Source organism: Oncorhynchus clarkii, chromosome 11, assembly GCF_045791955.1.
Source record: "Oncorhynchus clarkii lewisi isolate Uvic-CL-2024 chromosome 11, UVic_Ocla_1.0, whole genome shotgun sequence".
Taxonomy (NCBI): Eukaryota; Metazoa; Chordata; class Actinopteri; order Salmoniformes; family Salmonidae; genus Oncorhynchus; species Oncorhynchus clarkii.
In genome coordinates, this window is record NC_092157.1 from 28,584,780 (window position 1) to 28,604,481 (window position 19,702).

Here is a 19,702-nt window from a genome sequence, read left to right on the forward strand (position 1 = left end):
GTCTCAGAGCAAATGGTCTGAATACTTATGTAAATAAGGTATTTCTGTTTTTTATTTTTAATAAATATGCTAAAATCAGTTTTCGCTTTGTCATTATGGGATATTGTGTGTACATTGATGAGGAAAACAATGTTTAATCCATTTTAGAATAAGGCTGTAACCTAACAAAATGTGGAAAAAAGAAGGGGTCTGAATACTTTCTGAATGCGCTGTAGATATTGGTGTAGTACTTGAGAGCCTCAGTGAAGCATATATTGAAATACTTCGCTTTTTAATTTAACTAGACTGATGGTACCTTCGTCTGATGGTGATAGGGTTTCAAGACAACTGGGCTACACAGACAAAATAATGTCAGTGAACACCAGGTCGGAAAGTCGGAGCCCTAGAAAGATGTTTTCGAGTTGGATGACCATTCAAAACAAATTTCCCCAGCTGGATCAATTTTTTTCTGAGTTGTCTTGAATGCACTGAAATCGGAAGTCGGAGATTTCCGAGTTCCTAATTGGTTTGAACACGGTATTAAGCTTCAGTGGAAGGAGGGAGGGAGAGAGCAGCAGAGGGTTCGCCTCTCACGGTCCCTGCTTACTACTTACATTCCTTCGGTGAGACTGACCAGAGAGAAGGGACACAGTCTTGCACCTAATAGCCAAACACGAGTCGCACCACATCTGCCTCAGGCAAAAATGTATGTTGTTACTATGACCAGAGGAAGTGAAATATTCCTCGATATTAAAAGACACAACGAGCTGCTAAAATATTAATAAAAACACAGTGCTATCGATACACTTAGCTAATTCATTACAGCTGTAGCGCGAGTGGAAGTAGAGAGAATTGCTAGTTTTATGTTTAGTAATAAGGTTGAATAAAACTTAGACATGAAGTCACTCATAAAAACAGCAGCTCTTTGCTGTATTCTTTGACAGTCTCTCTCTAGTCATGGTTGTAAAAGTTATGAGATCTCACGTAGGCTAGCGTCAAACTTTGCTGTGGCCGGGGACGTGGAAGCTGTAGGTAGACAGAGGGATTTCAAATCAAATTTAATTTGTCACATGTTCCGAATACAAGAGGTGTAGAACTTACCGTGAAATGCTTGCTTACAAGCACACAACCAACAACGCAGTTGAAGAAATAGAGTTTAAAAAATATATACTAAATATTACTAAAAAGTAAAAAAATAAATAAAAAGTAACAATAAAATTACATAATTTTAAGGCTTTATACAGGTGATACCGATACTGAGTCAATATGTGGGGGTACAGGTTAGTCAAGGTCATTTGCACATGTAGATAGGGGTAAGGTATGCATAGATAATAAACAGTGAGTTGCAGCAGTCTAAAAACAAAGGGGGGGAGGGTGTCCATGTATATAGTCTGGGTGGCCATTTGATTAATTGTTCAGCAGTCTAATAACTTGGGGGTATAAGCTGTTAAGGAGCCTTTGGACCTAGACTTGGCGTTCTGGTACCGTTTGCCGTGCGGTAGCAGGGAGAACAGTCTATGACTTGGGCGACTGGAGTCTTTGACAATTGTTGGGCCTTCCTCTGGCATTGCCTAGTATATAGGTCCTGGATGGCAGGGACCTTGGCCCCAGTGATGTATTGTGCTGTACCCACTACCCTCTGTAGCGCCTTACGGTCAGACGACGAGCAGTTGTCATACCAGGCGGTGATGCAACCGGTCAAGATGCTCTCGATGATCCAGCTGTAGAACTTTTTGAGGATCAGGGGACCCATGCCAAATCTTTTTAGTCTCCTGAGAGGGAAAAGGTTTTGTTGTGCCCTCTTCATGACTTTCTTGGTGTTTTTGGACCATGATAGTTTGTTGGTGATGTTGACAACAAGGCACTTGAAACTCTTGACCCGTTCCACTACATGCCCAGTCAATGTTAATTGGGGCCTGTTCAGCCCTCCTTTTCCTGTAGTCCACAATCATCTCCTTCACAATGAGGGAGAGGTTGCTGTCCTGGCACCACACTGCCAGGTCTCTGACCTCCTCCCTATAGGCTGACTCATCATTGTCGGTGATCAGGCGTACTACTGTTCTGTCATCAACAAAATTAATGATGGTGTTGGAGTCATGCTTGGCAATGCAGTCGTGGGTGAACAGGGAGTACAGGAAGGGACAAAGCACGCACCACTGAGGGGCCCCTGTGGTGAGGATCAGCATGGCAGACGTGTTGTTGCCTAACTTTACCACCTGGGGGGGCGGCCCGTCAGGAAGTCCAGGATCCAGTTTCAGAGGAAGGTGTTTAGTACCAGGGTCCTTAGCTTAGTGATGAGCTTTGTGGGCACTATGGTGTTGAACGCTGAGGTGTAGTCAATGAACAGCATTCTCACATAGGTGTTCCTTTTGTCCAGTTGGGAAAGGGCAGTGTGGAGTGTGATTGAGATTGCGTCATCTGTGGATCTGTTGGGGCGGTATGCGAATTGGAGTGGGTCTAGGGTTTCCGGTATGATGGTGTTGATGTGAGCCATGACCTTCAAAGCAATTCATAGCTACCGACGTGCTTCGGGGTGGTAGTCATTTAGGCAGGTTACCTTCGCATTCTAGGACACAGGAACTATGGTGGTCTGCTTGAAACATGTGGGTATCACAGACTCGGTCAGAGAGAGCTTGAAAATGTCAGTGAAGACACTTGACAATTGGTCCTTGCATGCTCTGAGTACACACTCTGGTAGTCCGTCTGGCCCCACAGCCTTGTGAATGTTGACCTGTTTAAAGGTCTTTCTCACATCGGCTATGGGGATCGTGGTCACATAGTCTTCCCGGAACAGCTGGTGCTCTTTCCGATTGGCTATTCGATTGGACAGCACAGTAGGAGCACTCAATTTAGCCAAAGATCCCCTGTTCCGCCGGGTAGGCAAAGTTTGTATTTTCATACAAATTAAATGGTCTACCTGGTGCACACAGCTTCTGAACCAAGTGCACCTACCGCCAACAGCACAACACAAAAAAACTGAGCTCAAGCCTTTATGCTTTTGTCGTTGGCTTTTCTACAGAAATGTTTGGTGATCGACTAGGATGATTGACCTGTTGGTGACCACTGCAATAAAGAATGTGGAGATTGTATAGAGCCCCACAATGGAGGTGTCATAATACCTATAAAACCCAGCGGTCAAACAGGGAAATGGTTCTAATCCTTTTTCAACCATTCATTTTTCCCATAGAGATTTTAGAATCACTTAAAATAGGTGCTGTGTTTCGTGAAGTGGTGTAAAGTACTTAAGTAAAAATACTTTAACGTACTACTTAAGTAGTTTTTGCGGTATCTGTACTTACTTTACTATTTCTATTTTTGGCAACTTTTACTTTTGCTCCACTACATTCCCAAAGGAAATAATATATTTTTTACTCCTTACATTTTCCCTGACACCAAAAAGTACTTGTTACATTTCGAATGCTAAGCAGGACAGGAAAATTGTCTTATTCATTCACTCACTTCATCCCTGCTCATCCCTACTGCTTCTGATCTGGCAGACTCACTAAACACAAATGCTTCGTTTTTAAACTATGTCTGAGTTTTGAAGTGTGCCCCTGGCTATCCGTAAATAAAAAAATGAACAAAAAAATCTGGATTGCTTAATGTAAGGAATTTTAAATGATTTAAACTTTTACTTTTGATACTTGAGTATATTTAAAACCAAATACTTTTAGACTTATAATTGGGTACTTTTTACACCACTGGATTTCGTGTAAGCTTACCCTGGCGTGACTTTTTGATAACCATATAAATCTCTCTCGGACAAGGTGACTTTTATTAATATATTCGGCTATATTTACTCTCAGAAACGAAAATGCTAATTAGCATCAAAGTAGACATCATGCACGACTAAAAATCCCTGTAAGCTCCTGCACGTATTCTCTAGCTGACACCTTTGCTAACAGATATTGTGTCAATCTAAAACTTGTACAAGATAGTCCACAGAACTGTCAATTTAAAAACATTTAGCCAATTTAATTATTACTAAATTTAGCAAACATTAGAGAGTTAAATCAGAGATTCTTACCTTTGCCTCGATTCGGTAGTCTCGTCCAGATCATCATGGCATTTGTAGTTCTTTATTTGCTTTATGAGTGTTATGACTTATACTGTGGTACTCTATAGCTGTAGTTTGCTTACATCTCAGAGATAGCTTCTATCATTACCGGTACACTGTATGTCATTTGCCCACGGTGCCATTGTGGAGAGATTTCCGTGGAGATAATTCCGAAGTATCAATAAAAGAATCACTGCATATCTGATGATAGTATACTATGTATAAATATTTTATGTTGATTCTACTTTATGACTAATTCAAACCAGCACTGCATTCACTCAAAGTAAGTTGATAATGTGTACAATATTGTGTCTTACCAGTTTTGGGATCAATAGAGAAATATGGCTGTCCTTGGAGAATACTGTAGACAACTCGGGCACTATTTCCATACGTTGGGTCATCAGCGTCCGAAGCAGTAACTTGATATACAGAAGTACCTGGAAATATAATGAAAGAAAAATCAGAATCAAGCATTCTTATCGATATGTGATACTTATGAGTGTGTCTTCATGAGTGCCTTTAATTCATACAGAATTTGTTTTGATGTTGGGTAACTTCATATATTTAATTGAAGAAGTAATAGTTTCAGGACTGTTGATGGAATTTATATGTTTAAATGAATGACTAGAATATTACACCCTGAAACCATATAATTGTATGAAATTGATTAGGATCATTACATTATTATTAATGATGTGTGTAGTTTTAGTCAGTAAAATTATATATCTGTACAATATATGATTTTAGTATCTTAAACACAGACTGTCTGAGCAGAATTTGGTGCCAACCTTGCTAGGGGCCTCTGAGAGATTTGGGAGAAGGCAGTGAGTACTCCCTAATCTTGAGGGAGGACAGGGAGTGCTTCTCACGGTCCCTAATCTTTGTCGGCTGGGTATTGATACAGTATGTGCGTAGGATACCTACTGTTCGTGTGTATGTATGTGCGTATGATATCTACTGTTTGTGTGTGAAAGTATGTGCGTAAGGAGCTAGTATAAAATGAATGGTTTTGTACAACGAAATAGCGCTCTTGTGAATAAACATTTTAACTATTTAGCTGGGCCTCCATCTGTTTCATTCAACCAGTATCTTACAAATTCTGGGTTGCAGGCCGAGTAATGTAATTGAATTGGGTTATGAACATTGAGAACATAATTCTCGTGACAATTTGGTCCTTCGAGCCGGATCTCAATACCTGCTTCTGTCGTCCCAAGAAACTGCTGAAAACCGTGCACGGGCGGATCCAGGATCCGTAAGACAAGGACCTGACCTCTGAATTGAGGGTTTATTCAGGCCAGTGGTGAACTGGTACACGACAGAGGTGGTGACGAGATCCAACCTATATTGCTTTTCCCAGTCTACGAGACGAAGGTCAGTAAATCTTTATTCACGAATTCTGGGGAATTGATGCTCGGGCTACATTCAGAAATATATTTTTGATTGTTTTTGTGTAGTTTAGGTGTTGATTTTTAAATACCCATTAGGCACTCTAACCCGGTGACCTATCTTTAGAATTGTGTGTAGAGAAAAGTTTTAAAGGGAACAAAGTATTCTATGCAAATGGAATATAGGAATTGGGTGTAGAGCCACCTAGGCAGCAGTAGAAGGGGGTCCGTAATGACACCGGGTATCTGCAGTACCAATATAAACTAGAGAATATTGAGATCTAAATGTAATTAATCTAGGGGATATTAGCAGGAAGGGGAGAGTCAGATCTTCGCACATCTAGGTCTGATTATCCAACGAAGAAGGGAAGCCTAATATAGCGGAGTGAGTTACGAGATATTAACATCAAAATAACAAGCAACAGCAGAAAAATAGGCTGCTGACTAGGGATTTACGACCCCTGGAAAATAGCTTATACGGGTGAGACCTAGTGTCCGATCGGCACCTCTATAGATAAAGTTTCAAGAAAGGAAAAGCACACATAGGTTAAGAGATAGCAATATAAGCATAGTAACTGTGAGCCCACACATAGGGAGTAGTGACATACACATCAGTGAGACACATAGGAGTAATTCAATCAGAATTAGAAATACATACACATAGATTTTGATAATAAGATAAAGGGAAAAGAGCACATACATAGATCATAGAAATACATACACATAGATTTTGAGAATAAGCATAGGAACTACAAGGTTTTACTAACCATGGGTAGTAAATCCTCAAAGGAGGTCCCGGAATTAACCGGAGATAAGAGATAAATCTGAAGCCCAAAATGGAGAGGTAAATCTAATGCCCAAAATGAAGAAAGAAGTATGAATTTGAGAGACGTCTAGACGTAGAAAAATGTGATTTAATGATAAAGTAGATACATAAGACGTGTGTAGATAGTCAAGGGAAACAGCAGGTTGAGGGTTAACTACCTGGCTGTCTGAATCCCGGAAAATAAGGTAAAAAGGCAAGCTTAGAGAAAGGGTGAGAGAAAGTTACCAGAAGGATATCAGCAGGGGAAAAAATTATGTGCGTGTGTGACCTAATAATTTATCAAAAGTCATAATAGTAATTGTTCCTAAACGCTGAGTAGGAGATAGAGAGAGTGACAAGGGTCAAGAGAGGAAAGGAAAAGAGAAGATAAGGGGACATACAAGGAAAAAGAGAGAGGCAGAGACAACGAGAGAGAGAGAGAGTAAGGAGAATCCTTGCTGGGGAAACGCTTGGACCTCTATTTTCTGGGAATTGTCTCAGTAGTACGTGCCGGAGTTTACGACTACAGACAATTATAATAATTGGGTTATTTGCGTCTCCATCATTTCAATAGTGTTGGTGGTCCAGGGGTTGAATTATTGCCTACACGCGGGAGAATCGAGTTCGTATCTCAGCCTATGCCCCAATAGACTAAAATTCATTCTGATTGTAATTCAAATATTGATATGTTTGGCCGGGAGAGATACGGTTGTTAGTGTTTGTTTAAGATATAAACTGAACGTTTTAATAGCTGGTTTAGGTTCAATTGAAAGACTAATTCATTCTAAATAACTTTGAGGCTATTTTGATGTAATACGTTGTCTTGCCTAACTGATCTACTGGAATAACGTATTGAGAAAGGAGTCGTATTGAAATGACTGAATCATAGAAGAGACAGTTACCTAAATCTAAGGAATTCTAAATAATAGAGGAGAGATAATTGCGGTAGAGTTGTGCCCATCGAATGGTATTTTTATTCTTATGGATTGACTGATGTAGGTTATACATTTCGGCGATTTACATATTGCTTTTAAGTCTGGAACAATTCATAAGGGTGAAGCCGAAAGAGAAGGGAAAGTTGTAGATTGTTTAGGTAACACCAGAGAATTTGAACAGGAAGTTAATGTATTCTAACATTATAATCTGTTTCCATTAGGTGGAACAATGTCAGCTCAGCAAAGTGGATTGCAGGTTGAGTTAATTTATTTTAAAGGGACAGTGCACATTAATCATAGTTGTGTGTGTCTAATGGCAGGGTGTTCCTATTAAACATTTTCAGAGACTGTTTGCAGACATACTGAATGGGATTTAATGTTGCAAAGCAAGCTTGGGCTAGTCAAGTAGTAGGGGAATTTAATAGATTTAAAGTACAGTATTGTAACCAAGGGTAGCGCACGTTCAATTAAGTATAATGATTAATTGAGGAAATTTTAAACTAATGATTGGAGGGAGTACAATGGAATTATCATTATTATTAGGTTTTGTTTGTAGTAAACGTTTGGGTTTCTGAATCGGGTAGTATAATGAATGCTGACCAAGTGTTTTTTTTCTGTGAAAAGGAAAGCTTCATTGTCTTTCTTTCGGATGTTTTCTGGGGGTTGTAATCTTGAAGGGAACGAGTGAGATAGAGGCATGTTCCTACCAAATTGAAAAGGCCTGGAAATGTTTTGTTTGTTTTTAGCCTTTGGGTTTGAGGAGATTTCCATGTTTCCTAGGTACGATATCTTAAAGGGGTACACACACATATGGGATATTAGAAGTTTTAATTAAACACGTGAATTATTTTGATAATGTTCTGGGAACCTAGGATACAACATGTAGAAAATGTTTGATTGTCTTTCTTTAATTTGTATAATATAGTATGAAACACGACTGTAAAAGGGTGGTATAACTTTTTACCTCTATCATGGCTTTCCTTTGTGGTCTGATCAGCCTCATGGGAGGGCCATTTGGATAATGAATTTAAATAATGGATGACAGTTTAGCTAATCAGGTAGAACAAATAGAAGGCCAGAGTTAGGGACCAGAACAGGTAGACATAGAATATATACTAGCAGAACACATGAGAAGACTGTTTGTTAACCAAACCAATTTTGTGTCCTACAGGTGAATTACAGGAGAAAGTGATTCACTCAATCCAACCAGGAGACGGGGGGGGGGTGAATCCAGTCCCTGAGGAGAATATACTGGAAGCAGCCCCGTTGGGAAGGCCCATACCAGGTTCTGTTAAAACCACTGCCTTTGCCATTAAAATAGCTGAGAGAGTCACTTGGGTCCACGTTACCCACTGCAAGAAGGTATGTACACATATAAACACTGCTGACACTGCTGATCACACACAGAGTTAGGAGAAGAACCGAGTACCAACAGGGTCCAGGGGTTACCTCCTTATCAAACATTTCCTATCCCGACCGTTCATCACTGTGTGTGCTCCTAGAAGTGTGAGTATGGGGTGGTACCTAGCAGACCGACTAAGGGCAGGAGAGGGTTGGCGGTTTTCGGGAAGAGTAGGGGCTCTGAGCTGCATCATAGTCTTGGTAACCTTTCTGATACTTCCAGATCTATCACCTGCCGGTACTGATTATATGACGCCATTGTCATTGATACAAAGTAAAAGATAAACTACAGAATAAGCAGTCAAAGAAGATCAAGATGTAGGATTTAAGGTAAACATGAAACAATTCCCTAGGAAAGCAATAACTCTAGAGAGATTGGGTTGGCCAGATTCATGTACTCGGCCAACCCACCTCGGTTCACTTTAACGTTTAAAAATAATAAGTTGTATTACAAAAGTAGTTTGAAATGTTTTGGCAAAGTTTACAGGTAACTTTTGAGATATTTTGTAGTGATGTTGCGCAAATTGGAAGCTGTTTTTTTCTGGATCAAACACGCCAAATAAATTGACATTTTGGATATATATGGACGGAATTAATCGAACAAAAGGACCATTTGTGATGTTTTTCGGACATATAAGAGTGCCAACAAAAGAAGCTCATCAAAATTAAGGCATGATTTATATTTTATTTCTGCGTTTTGTGGTGCCTGCAGGGTTGAAATATGCTATTGTCTCATTGTTTACTGTTGTTCTATCATCAGATAATAGCTTCTTAGGCTTTCGCCGAAAAGCCTTTTTGAAATCTGACATGTTGGCTGGATTCACAACGAGTGTAGCTTACATTATGGTATCGTACATGTTTGATTTAATGAAAGTTTGAATTTTATAGCATTTCTTTAAAAATTTGGCACTCTGCATTTTTCCTGGCAATTGGCCAGTTGAGACATCAGTTCTGTTATACTCACAGACAATATTTTGACAGTTTTAAAACTTTGGAGTGTTTTCTATCCTAATCTGTCAATTATATGATTATTCTAGCATATGGGCATGAGAAATAGGCCGTTTACATTGGGAACGTTATTTTTCCAAACATAAAAATAGTGCCCCCTAGCTGAAAGAGGTTAATGGCTGAAAGGTAATTGTTAATGTGACTGACTTAGGTTTGGAAGTACAGGAGACAATTCTTAACCTCACAGCAGCTTTATCTGATGTAGGGTGGGCTCGTACCAGCAAAGGACGCATACGATAGAAACTACCAGAAGGTGGTGGTTAGGCACTTGCACTCCTGGGTTATTGGTCCAACCAGTTGGAGTTAACCTTTCTAGCGCAGGGGTAGCGGAACTCAAATTTTTTTTTTTAAATATGTAACTTTCACACATTAACAAGTCCAATACAGCAAATGAAAGATAACAATCTTGTTAACCTCTCTAGGGTATGTGGGACGCTAGCGTCCAACCTGGCCAACATCCAGTGAGATTGCAGAGCGCCAGATTCAAATACAGAAATACTCAATATAACAATTCAGAAACCAAAACATATTTTACATAGGTTTAAAGATGAACTTCTTGTGAATCCAACCACAGTGTCAGATTTTAAAAAATGCTTTATGGCGAAAGCATACCTTACGATTATTTGAGAACATAGCCCAGCAGACAAATCATTACAAACAGTAACCAGCCAAGCAGAAGAGTTACACAACTCAGAAGTAGAGATACAATTAATCCCTTACCTTTGATGATCTTCATATGGTTGCACTCAGAAGACATTCATTTACTCAATAAATGTTATTTTTGTTCGATAAAGTCTCTTTATGTCCAAAAACCTCTGTTTTGTTTGCTCGTTTTCTTCAGTAATCCACAGGCTCAAACGCAGTCAAAACAGGCAGACAAAAAAAATCCAAATTGTATCCGTAAAGTTCATCGAAACATGTCAAACTATGTTAATATTCAATTCTCAGGTTGATTTTAGCCTAAATAATCTATAATATTTACAAAGGACAATAACGTCGTCAATATAAAAGGTAAACAAGAAAGGCACGCATGAAAAAGCTCTGTGACAAGTCAGGGTCCACTCATTCAGACTGGTCTTACTCCCTCATTTATCAGAATACAAGCCTGAAACAATTTCTAAAGACTGGTGAAATCTAGTAGAAGGCATAGGTGCTGCAGTTTGTGTCCTAAGTCAATGGATACTGTAATGGCATTGAATAGAAAACTACAAAACCAACAAAAAAACGACTTCCTGAATGGACTTTTCTCAGGTTTTTGCCTGCCAAATCAGTTCTGTTATACTCACAGACACTATTTTAACAGTTTTGGAAACTTCAGAGAGTTTTCTGTCCAAATCCAGATATATGCATATCATAGTTTCTGGGCCCGAGTAGCAGGCCGTTTAATTTGGGCATGCTTTTCATCCAAAATGTAGAATGCTGCCCCCTACCCTAGAGAAGTTTACCTTTTTGGGATAGGGGGCAGCATTTTCACTTTTGGAAGAATAGCGTGCCCAGAGTGAACTGCCTCCTACTATATGCATATTATTATTGGTATTGGATAGAAAACACTCTGAAGTTTCTAAAACTGTTTGAATGATGTCTGTGAGTATAACAGAACTCATATGACAGGTGAAAACCTGAGAAAAAAACAACCAGGAAGTGGGACATCTGAGGTTTGTAGTTTTTCAAAGCTTGGCCTACCGAATACACATTGAGATATGGATGAGGTTGTACTTCCTAGGGCTTCCACTAGATGTCAATCGTCTTTATAAACTGGTTTGAGGATTCTACTATAAAGGAGGGGCTCATGAGACCTCTTTGAGTCAGTGGTCTGTTAGAGAGCCTCGGTCTCATGACGCGCACTCCCGACAGAGTTACTTCTAGTTCCAGTGCTTTTCTGAAGACAAAGGAATTCTCCGGTTGGAACATTATTGATGTTTTATGTTAAAAACATCCTAAAGATTGATTCGTTTGACATGTTTCTAAAGGACTGTAACGGATCTTTTCGAGTTTTTGTCTGGATGAAGTGCCTGCGCCTCATGAAGATGGATTACCGGGCTGAACACGCTAACACCAAGTGGCTATTTGGACATGGATGGAACTTTATGGAACAAATCAATAATTTATTGTCGAACTGGGATTCCTGGGAGTGCCTTCTGATGAAAATCATCAGTTTTTTTTTTATCTGACACAGCGGTTGCATTAAGGAGAAGTCTATCTATAGTTCTGTGAATAACACTAGTATCTTTTGTCAATGTTTATTATGAGTATTTCTGCAAAATCACCGGATGTTTTGGAATCAAAACATTATTGCACGTAACGCACCAATGTAAACTGAGATTTTTGGATAGAAATATGCACATTATCGAACAAAACATTCATGTATTGTGTAACATGATGTCCTATGAGTGTCATCTGACGAAGATCATCAAAGGTTTGTGATTAATTGTATCTATATTTTTTTGACTCTTATCTTTGACTGGAAAAATGGCTGTGTTTTTTTGACTTGGCTATGACATAAAATAATCAGATGTTGTGCTTTAGCTGTAAAGCCTTTTTGAAATCTGACACCATGTGTAATTAAGTCATCAGAGGCCAGTTATAGGAGGCTAAAGTAGGCACAGGAGGAGTTTTGACCAGGATTGGAGTAGCTTTGTCTCGATGCTATTGGCATCCTCAGGGAAGTTTCAGATTAATTCAAAGCTATGAATCCAATAGGTGAAGACTTTACCACTACGTTCTTTTGGTGGTTGACAATAAATAAAAATGTGGATTGGATTAATGACATCTTTTATAATCACCAGAGATTTGTGAATGATACTGGGGATGCAGTAAAGGGGTTCTCTGACCAATTATCTGCCACCTCCCTCATGACCTGGTAAAATAGACTGACTCTCGATATGTTAATTGGCAGTAAAGGCCGGGGTATGTAGAATGCTTGGGATTCATTGCTGTACATTTATTTTTAATAACATTGCCATTGCTGTATGTTTAAATTGTAGTAACATAGCTCCAGAAGAATCAGTGACCAAGGCCCTGGCTGTTTTAACCACATTAGCTCATGATTTAGCGTAAAACTCAGGGGTGGATAATTCTCTAACAAATTGGTTTGACAGTATGTTTGGGAAATGGAAAAATGTCAAAATCACTGCGTTGTGGGCAACTTTCACCTGTATGAGTGTTTTGGTTCTGTTTGGATGTTGTTTGTTCCCCTGTGTGAGGGGTTTGATTTCCAGGACTCTGGAGAGGTCAATGACGCAACAGATGGTGAGGTAAGGACCGATTCCGAGCTCCGGCCAGTGGGATGACGAATACAGGCATCCAGGCCTAGGAGATGGCTCCGTTTCTTTTAACTACGAGGAGCCAATGTTAGATGAGACTGTTTTAATGTTTAAGACTGTTTTTTAATGAACATTGTATTAAAAATCCTAACAGGAAGCGTTATAATTGGATATAGGCCTATAACAGTCATTGCTGAATATCAGATGTACATACATGTATTGGTTTGAATTATTCTTGTATACCATTTATGTTTCCATATAGTATTTGAGGTATCAGTATATATTATTTAGTCATTAAGGGTGGATTGTTGATGTAATTATTATTATTATTATTAATATTCCACCCTGAAACCATATAATTGTATGAAATTGATTAGGATCATAAAATTATTATTAATGATGTGTGTAGTTTTAGTCAGTAAAATTATAGATCTTTACAATATATCATTTTAGTATCTTAAACACAGACTGTATGAGCAAAATTCAGTGCCGACCTTGCTAGAGGCCTTTGAGAGATTTGGGAGAAGGCAGTGAGTACTCTCTAATCTTGAGGGAGGACAGGGAGTGCTTCTCATGGTCCCTAATCTTTGTCGGCTGGGTATTGATACAGTATGTGCGTAGGATACCTACTGTTCGTGTGTATGTATGTGCATATGATATCTGCTGTTTGTGTGTAAATGTATGTGCGTAAGGAGCTAGTATAAAATGAATGGTTTTGTACAATGAACTAGCGATCTCGTGAATAAACATTTTGACTATTTAGCTGGGTCTGTTTTATTCAACCAGTATCTTACAAATTCTGGGTTGCAGACCGAGTAGTGTAATTGAATTGGGTTAAGAACATTGAGAACATAATTCTCGTGACAAGGGCACAGAGAATGGTTACCTTTGGAATTTTTTTAATTCTCAAACCTTCAAAGTAATACATACAGTACCAGTCAAAAGTTTGGACACGCCTACTCATTCAAGGGTTTTTCTTTATTTTCCCTTTTCTACATTGTAGAATAATAGTGAAGATATCAAATGATGAAATAACACATATGGAATCATGTAGTAACCAAAAACGCGTTAAACAAATCAAAATCTATTTTATATTTGTCATGTTCGTCGTGATATTGAGACCAAGGCGCAGCGTGAGTAGAGTTCCTCATAATTTTTATAAACTGAAACGCACCTAACAAAACAACAAACGAAACGTGACGCTACTGATGTGCACTAAGGCAAGTAAACATATACAAGATTCCACAACACAAATGAGGAAAATGGCTACCTAAATATGATCCCCAATCAGAAAAAATGATAAACATCTGTCTCTGATTGGGAACCATATCAGGCCAACATAAACATACAAAAAACCCTAGACATACAAAACCCTAGACAAACAAAAACTAGAGTACCCACCCTAGTCACACCCTGACCTAACCAAAATATATAGAAAAACAGAGATATCTAAGGTCAGCGTGCGACAATATTTGAGATTCTTCAAAGTAGCCACCCTTTGCCTTGATGACAGCTTGCACTCTTGGCATTCTCTCAACCAGCTTCAGGAGGTAGTCACCTGGAATGCATGTTAAAAGTTAATTTGTGGAATTTCTTTCCTAATGCATTTGAGCCAATCAGTTGTGTTGTGACAAGTTTTTTGTTGTTGTTGCTTTATTTAACTAGGCAAGTCATTTAAGGACAAATTTTTATCTACAATTACAGCCTACCTCAGACCAATTGTGCGCCGCCCTATGCAACTCCCAATGAAAGCCAGTTGTGAAACAGCCTGGAATTGAACCAGGGTCCGTAGGGCCACCTCCAGCACTGAGATGCAGTGTCTTAGACTACTGCGCCACTCGGGAGCCAAAGGTAGGGGTGGTACACAGAAGATAGCCTTATTTGGTAAAAGACCAAGTCCATATTATAGCAAGAACAGCTGAAATAAGCAAAGTGAAACGACAGTCCATCATTACTTTAAGACATGAAGGTCAGTCAATGCTGAACATTTCAAGAACCTTTAACATTTCTTCAAGTGCAGTCGCAAAAACCATCAAGCACTATGATGAAACTACTGTAGCTCTCATGAGGACCGCCACAGGAAAGTTAAGACACAGAGTTACCTCTGCTGCAAAGGATAAGTTAATTAGAGTTAACTGCACCTCAGATTGCAGCCCAAATAAATGCTTCAGAGTTCAAGTGGCAGACACATCTCAATATCAACTGTTCAGAAGAGACTGTGTGGAGGAGAAGCATGGAGGAAAAGTTGTGATGAGGTGGGGGTGGTGGGGGTGCTTTGATGGTGACACTGTCAGTGATTTATTTAGAGTGCAAGGCACAATTAACTTCTTATGGTCTAGGGGACGCTTGCGTCCCACTTGGGCAAAAGCCAGGGAAAATGCAGCGCGGGAAATTAAAATATATATTTATAAAAATCAAACTTTCATTAAATCACACATGTAAGATACTCAATTAAAGCTACACTCGTTGTGAATCCAGCCAACATGTCAGATTTTAAAAAGGCTTTTCGGCGAAAGCATAAGAAGCTATTATCTGATGATAGCACAACAGTAAACAAAGAGGGTAGCATATTTCAACCCTGCAGGCGCTACACAAAACGCAGAAATAAAATATAAAACATTTCTTACCTTTGACGAGCTTCTTTTGTTGGCACTCCAATATGTCCCATAAACATCACAATTGGTCCTTTTGTTCGATTAATTCAGTCCATATATTTCCAAAATGTCAATTTATTTGGCACGTTTGATCCAGAAAAAAACAGCTTCCAAAATGCGCAACGTCACTACAAAATATTTCAAAAAGTTGCCTATAAACTTTGCAAAAATATTTCAAACTACTTTTGTAATACAACTTTAGATATTTTTAAACGTTAATAATCGATCAAATTGAAGACGGGGTCTATCTGTGTTCAATACAGTAACACAACAAACCAAGCTACTTTTCAAGTCTTGCGCAACTCTTAACAGTGTTACGCAATTCCTAGATGGCCGTACTTGTTCATTGCACAAATGAATAACCTCAACCAAATTCCAAAGGCTGGTGACATCCAGTGGAAGCGGTAGGAACAGAAAACAAGTTCCTAAGAAATACCGTTTGCCAATGAGAACTTACTGAAAAGACAGAGACCAACAAAAAAAAAGAAATCTGAACTGTTAGTCCTCTGGGTTTTGCCTGCTACATAAGTTCTGTTATACTCACAGACATGATTCAAGCAGTTTTAGAAACGTTTGAGTGTTTTCTATCCAAATATACTAATAATATGCATATCTTATATTCTTGGCATGAGTAGCAGGAAGTTGAAATTGGGCACGCTATTTATCCAAAAGTGAAAATGCTGCCCCCTATACCTTAAGAAGTTTTAACTAGCATTCTGCAGCGACACGCCATCCCATCTGGTTTGCGCTTAGTGGAACTGTCATTTGTGGCTATTTGACCAAGAAGGAGAGTGATGGAGTGCTGCATCAGATGACCTGGCCTCCACAATCATCAGACCTCAACCCATTTGAGATGGTTTGGGATGAATTGGACCAAAGAGTGAAGGAAAAGCATCCAACAAGTGCTCAGCATATGTGGGAACTCCTTCAAGACTGTTGGAAAAGCATTCCTCATGAAGCTGGTAGAGTGGATGTCAAGAGTATGCAAAGCTGTCATCAAAGCAAAGGGTGGCTACTTTGAAGATGTTCAAATATAATACAGTGCCTGTTACGTTCCCCAGTTTATGTGTTGTAGTTTGTGTATTTGCATGTGTTTTATTTCTTAGTTTGTTTGTGAAATTGTTTAATATTCTGTTTCATTAATTCCCAGGGGAGAAGGGGAAGGCACCTTGTGAGTGCTTAGGCAAGAGGCCCGCGGGCATACATATACCCGTAGTATATTCACTGTCTAGGCACACTAGGTAAGACCTGGGCGGACCACCCCCTGTATTTTGGTTAGGGCACCAGGTGGTGCTAAATTAGGTAAGTAGTGGGTAGGCAGGTAAGATAGGAGAGGGGGCTTTGAGATTTACTTTCTTTGCTTTGGTTCCGTCCAGCCCCTTTTCCCCATATTACCGTGTAAAGGAATAAAGTCCTTGTAAACGGTACCACATTCTGTCTGTTGTCATTCTTACTCGCACCTACAGTCCATACCTTTTTCACTTCACAGAGAGTTTAGTTGTATCAGGGTGTTGCGTTCCCTCTTCATAGAGGCGTGCGTAACATAACAAAAAACAAATGTACAACCAGAACCGCCGCCTTATGCGTTGGGCTCTGACTGTACAAGGATATAACGTACAGATCGCTTATGTGAAGGGCTCGACGAATGTGGTTGCTGACGCTCTATCACGGGTTTACTAACTGGGGATGCGTTGGCTTTTGTTATTGCAAAACTAGGTTTGCAATTTTTGTGGTGGGCGTGTTACGTTCCCCAGTTTATGTGTTGTAGTTTGTGTATTTGCATGTGTTTTATTTCAGGAAATGGCTTCCTGAAATCCCTCAAGCAGCTGATTGGTCGACTCCAGGGCTAATTGGAGAGCTGACCCCGCCCCCTCGTCAAGACACAGCTGTCTCCAGTTACACATTCATTCAGAAGCTATACAAAAGCCAGTGTTCTGTTCAGGAGAGAGAGATTTTGGAGGTAGGGATTGTTGAGAGAGATTTTGCTAGAGAGATTTTGCAGGTAGGGATTACTGAGAGAGATTTGCTGGGAGGTCATTGCAGAGAGATTTTTGCTAGAGGTTGATTTTGCTGGGAGTTCATTGCTGAAAGTTGGTATGTTCTGTGAGTTTGTTGCTCAGGTAGAGCTTATTTGATGTCCTTTGTTTTTTAGTTTGTTTGTGAAATTGTTTAATATTATGTTTCATTTGTTCCCAGGGGGGAAGGGGAAGGCACCTTGGGAGTGCTTAGGCAAGAGGCCCGCGGGCATACATATACCCGTAGTATATTCACTGTCTAGGCACACTAGGTAAGACCTGGGCGGACCACACCCTGTATTTTGGTTAGGGCACCAGGTGGTGCTAAATTAGGTAAGTAGTGGGTAGGCAGGTAAGATAGGAGAGGGGGCTTTGAGATTTACTGTCTTTGCTTTGGTTCCGTCCAGCCCCTTTTCCCCACAATACCGTGTAAAGGAATAAAGTCCTTGTAAACGGTACCACATTCTGTCTGTTGTCATTCTTACTCGCACCTACAGTCCATACCTTTTTCGCTTCACGGAGAGTTTAGTTGTAGCAGGGTGTTGCGTTCCCTCTTCATAGAGGCGTGCGTAACAGTGCCTTGCGAAAGTATTCGGCCCCCTTGAACTTTGCGACCTTTTGCCACATTTCAGGCTTCAAACATAAAGATATAAAACTGTATTGTTTTGTGAAGAATCAACAACAAGTGGGACACAATCATGAAGTGGAACGACATTTATTGGATATTTCAAACTTTTTTAACAAATCAAAAACTGAAAAATTGGGCGTGCAAAATTATTCAGCCCCTTTACTTTCAGTGCAGCAAACTCTCTCCAGAAGTTCAGTGAGGATCTCTGAATTATCCAATGTTGACCTAAATGACTAATGATGATAAATACAATCCACCTGTGTGTAATCAAGTCTCCGTATAAATGCACCTGCACTGTGAAAGTCTCAGAGGTCCGTTAAAAGCGCAGAGAGCATCATGAAGAACAAGGAACACACCAGGCAGGTCCGAGATACTGTTGTGAAGAAGTTTAAAGCCGGATTTGGATACAAAAAGATTTCCCAAGCTTTAAACATCCCAAGGAGCACTGTGCAAGTGATAATATTGAAATGGAAGGAGTATCAGACCACTGCAAATCTACCAAGACCTGGCCGTCCCTCTAAACTTTCAGCTCATACAAGGAGAAGACTGATCAGAGATGCAGCCAAGAGGCCCATGATCACTCTGGATGAACTGCAGAGATCTACAGCTGAGGTGGGAGACTCTGTCCATAGGACAACAATCAGTCGTATATTGCACAAATCTGGCCTTCATGGAAGAATGGCAAGAAGAAAGCCATTTCTTAAAGATATCCTTAAAAAGTGTCGTTTAAAGTTTGCCACAAGCCACCTGGGAGACACACCAAACATGTGGAAGAAGGTGCTCTGGTCAGATGAAACCAAAATTGAACTTTTTGGCAACAATGCAAAACGTTATGTTTGGCATAAAAGCAACACAGCTGAACACACCATCCCCACTGTCAAACATGGTGGTGGCAGCATCATGGTTTGGGCCTGCTTTTCTTCAGCAGGGACAGGGAAGATGGTTAAAATTGACAGGAAGATGGATGGAGCCAAATACAGGACCATTCTGGAAGAAAACCTGATGCAGTCTGCAAAAGACCTGAGACTGGGATGGAGATTTGTCTTCCAACAAGACAATGATCCAAAACATAAAGCAAAATCTACAATGGAATGGTTCAAAAATAAACATATCCAGGTGTTAAAATGGCCAAGTCAAAGTCCAGACCTGAATCCAATCGAGAATCTGTGGAAAGAACTGAAAACTGCTGTTCACAAATGCTCTCCATCCAACCTCACTGAGCTCGAGCTGTTTTGCAAGGAGGAATGGGAAAAAATGTCAGTCTCTCGATGTGCAAAACTGATAGAGACATACCCCAAGCGACTTACAGCTGTAATCGCAGCAAAAGGTGGCGCTACAAAGTATTAACTTAAGGGGGCTGAATCATTTTGCACGCCCAATTTTTCAGTTTTTGATTTGTTAAAAAAGTTTGAAATATCCAATACATGTCGTTCCACTTCATGATTGTGTCCCACTTGTTGTTGATTCTTCACAAACAAATACAGTTTTATATCTTTATGTTTGAAGCCTGAAATGTGGCAAAAGGTCGCAAAGTTCAAGGGGGCCCAATACTTTCGCAAGGCACTGTATATA

The 19,702-nt window shown here is 39.8% G+C and overlaps 1 protein-coding gene across 3 annotated transcripts in view; it reads right to left on the reverse strand.

Moving 5' to 3' along the window:
• Window positions 1-19,702, reverse strand: part of LOC139420429 (cadherin-18-like) — a 409,544-nt gene that overhangs the window by 132,009 nt on the left and 257,833 nt on the right. For all 3 annotated transcript variants that reach the window (XM_071170551.1, XM_071170553.1, XM_071170554.1), the window contains one exon: window positions 4,354-4,473. In XM_071170551.1, the coding sequence (XP_071026652.1) occupies window positions 4,354-4,473 (120 nt within the window). The remainder of the gene's footprint in view (window positions 1-4,353; window positions 4,474-19,702) is intronic.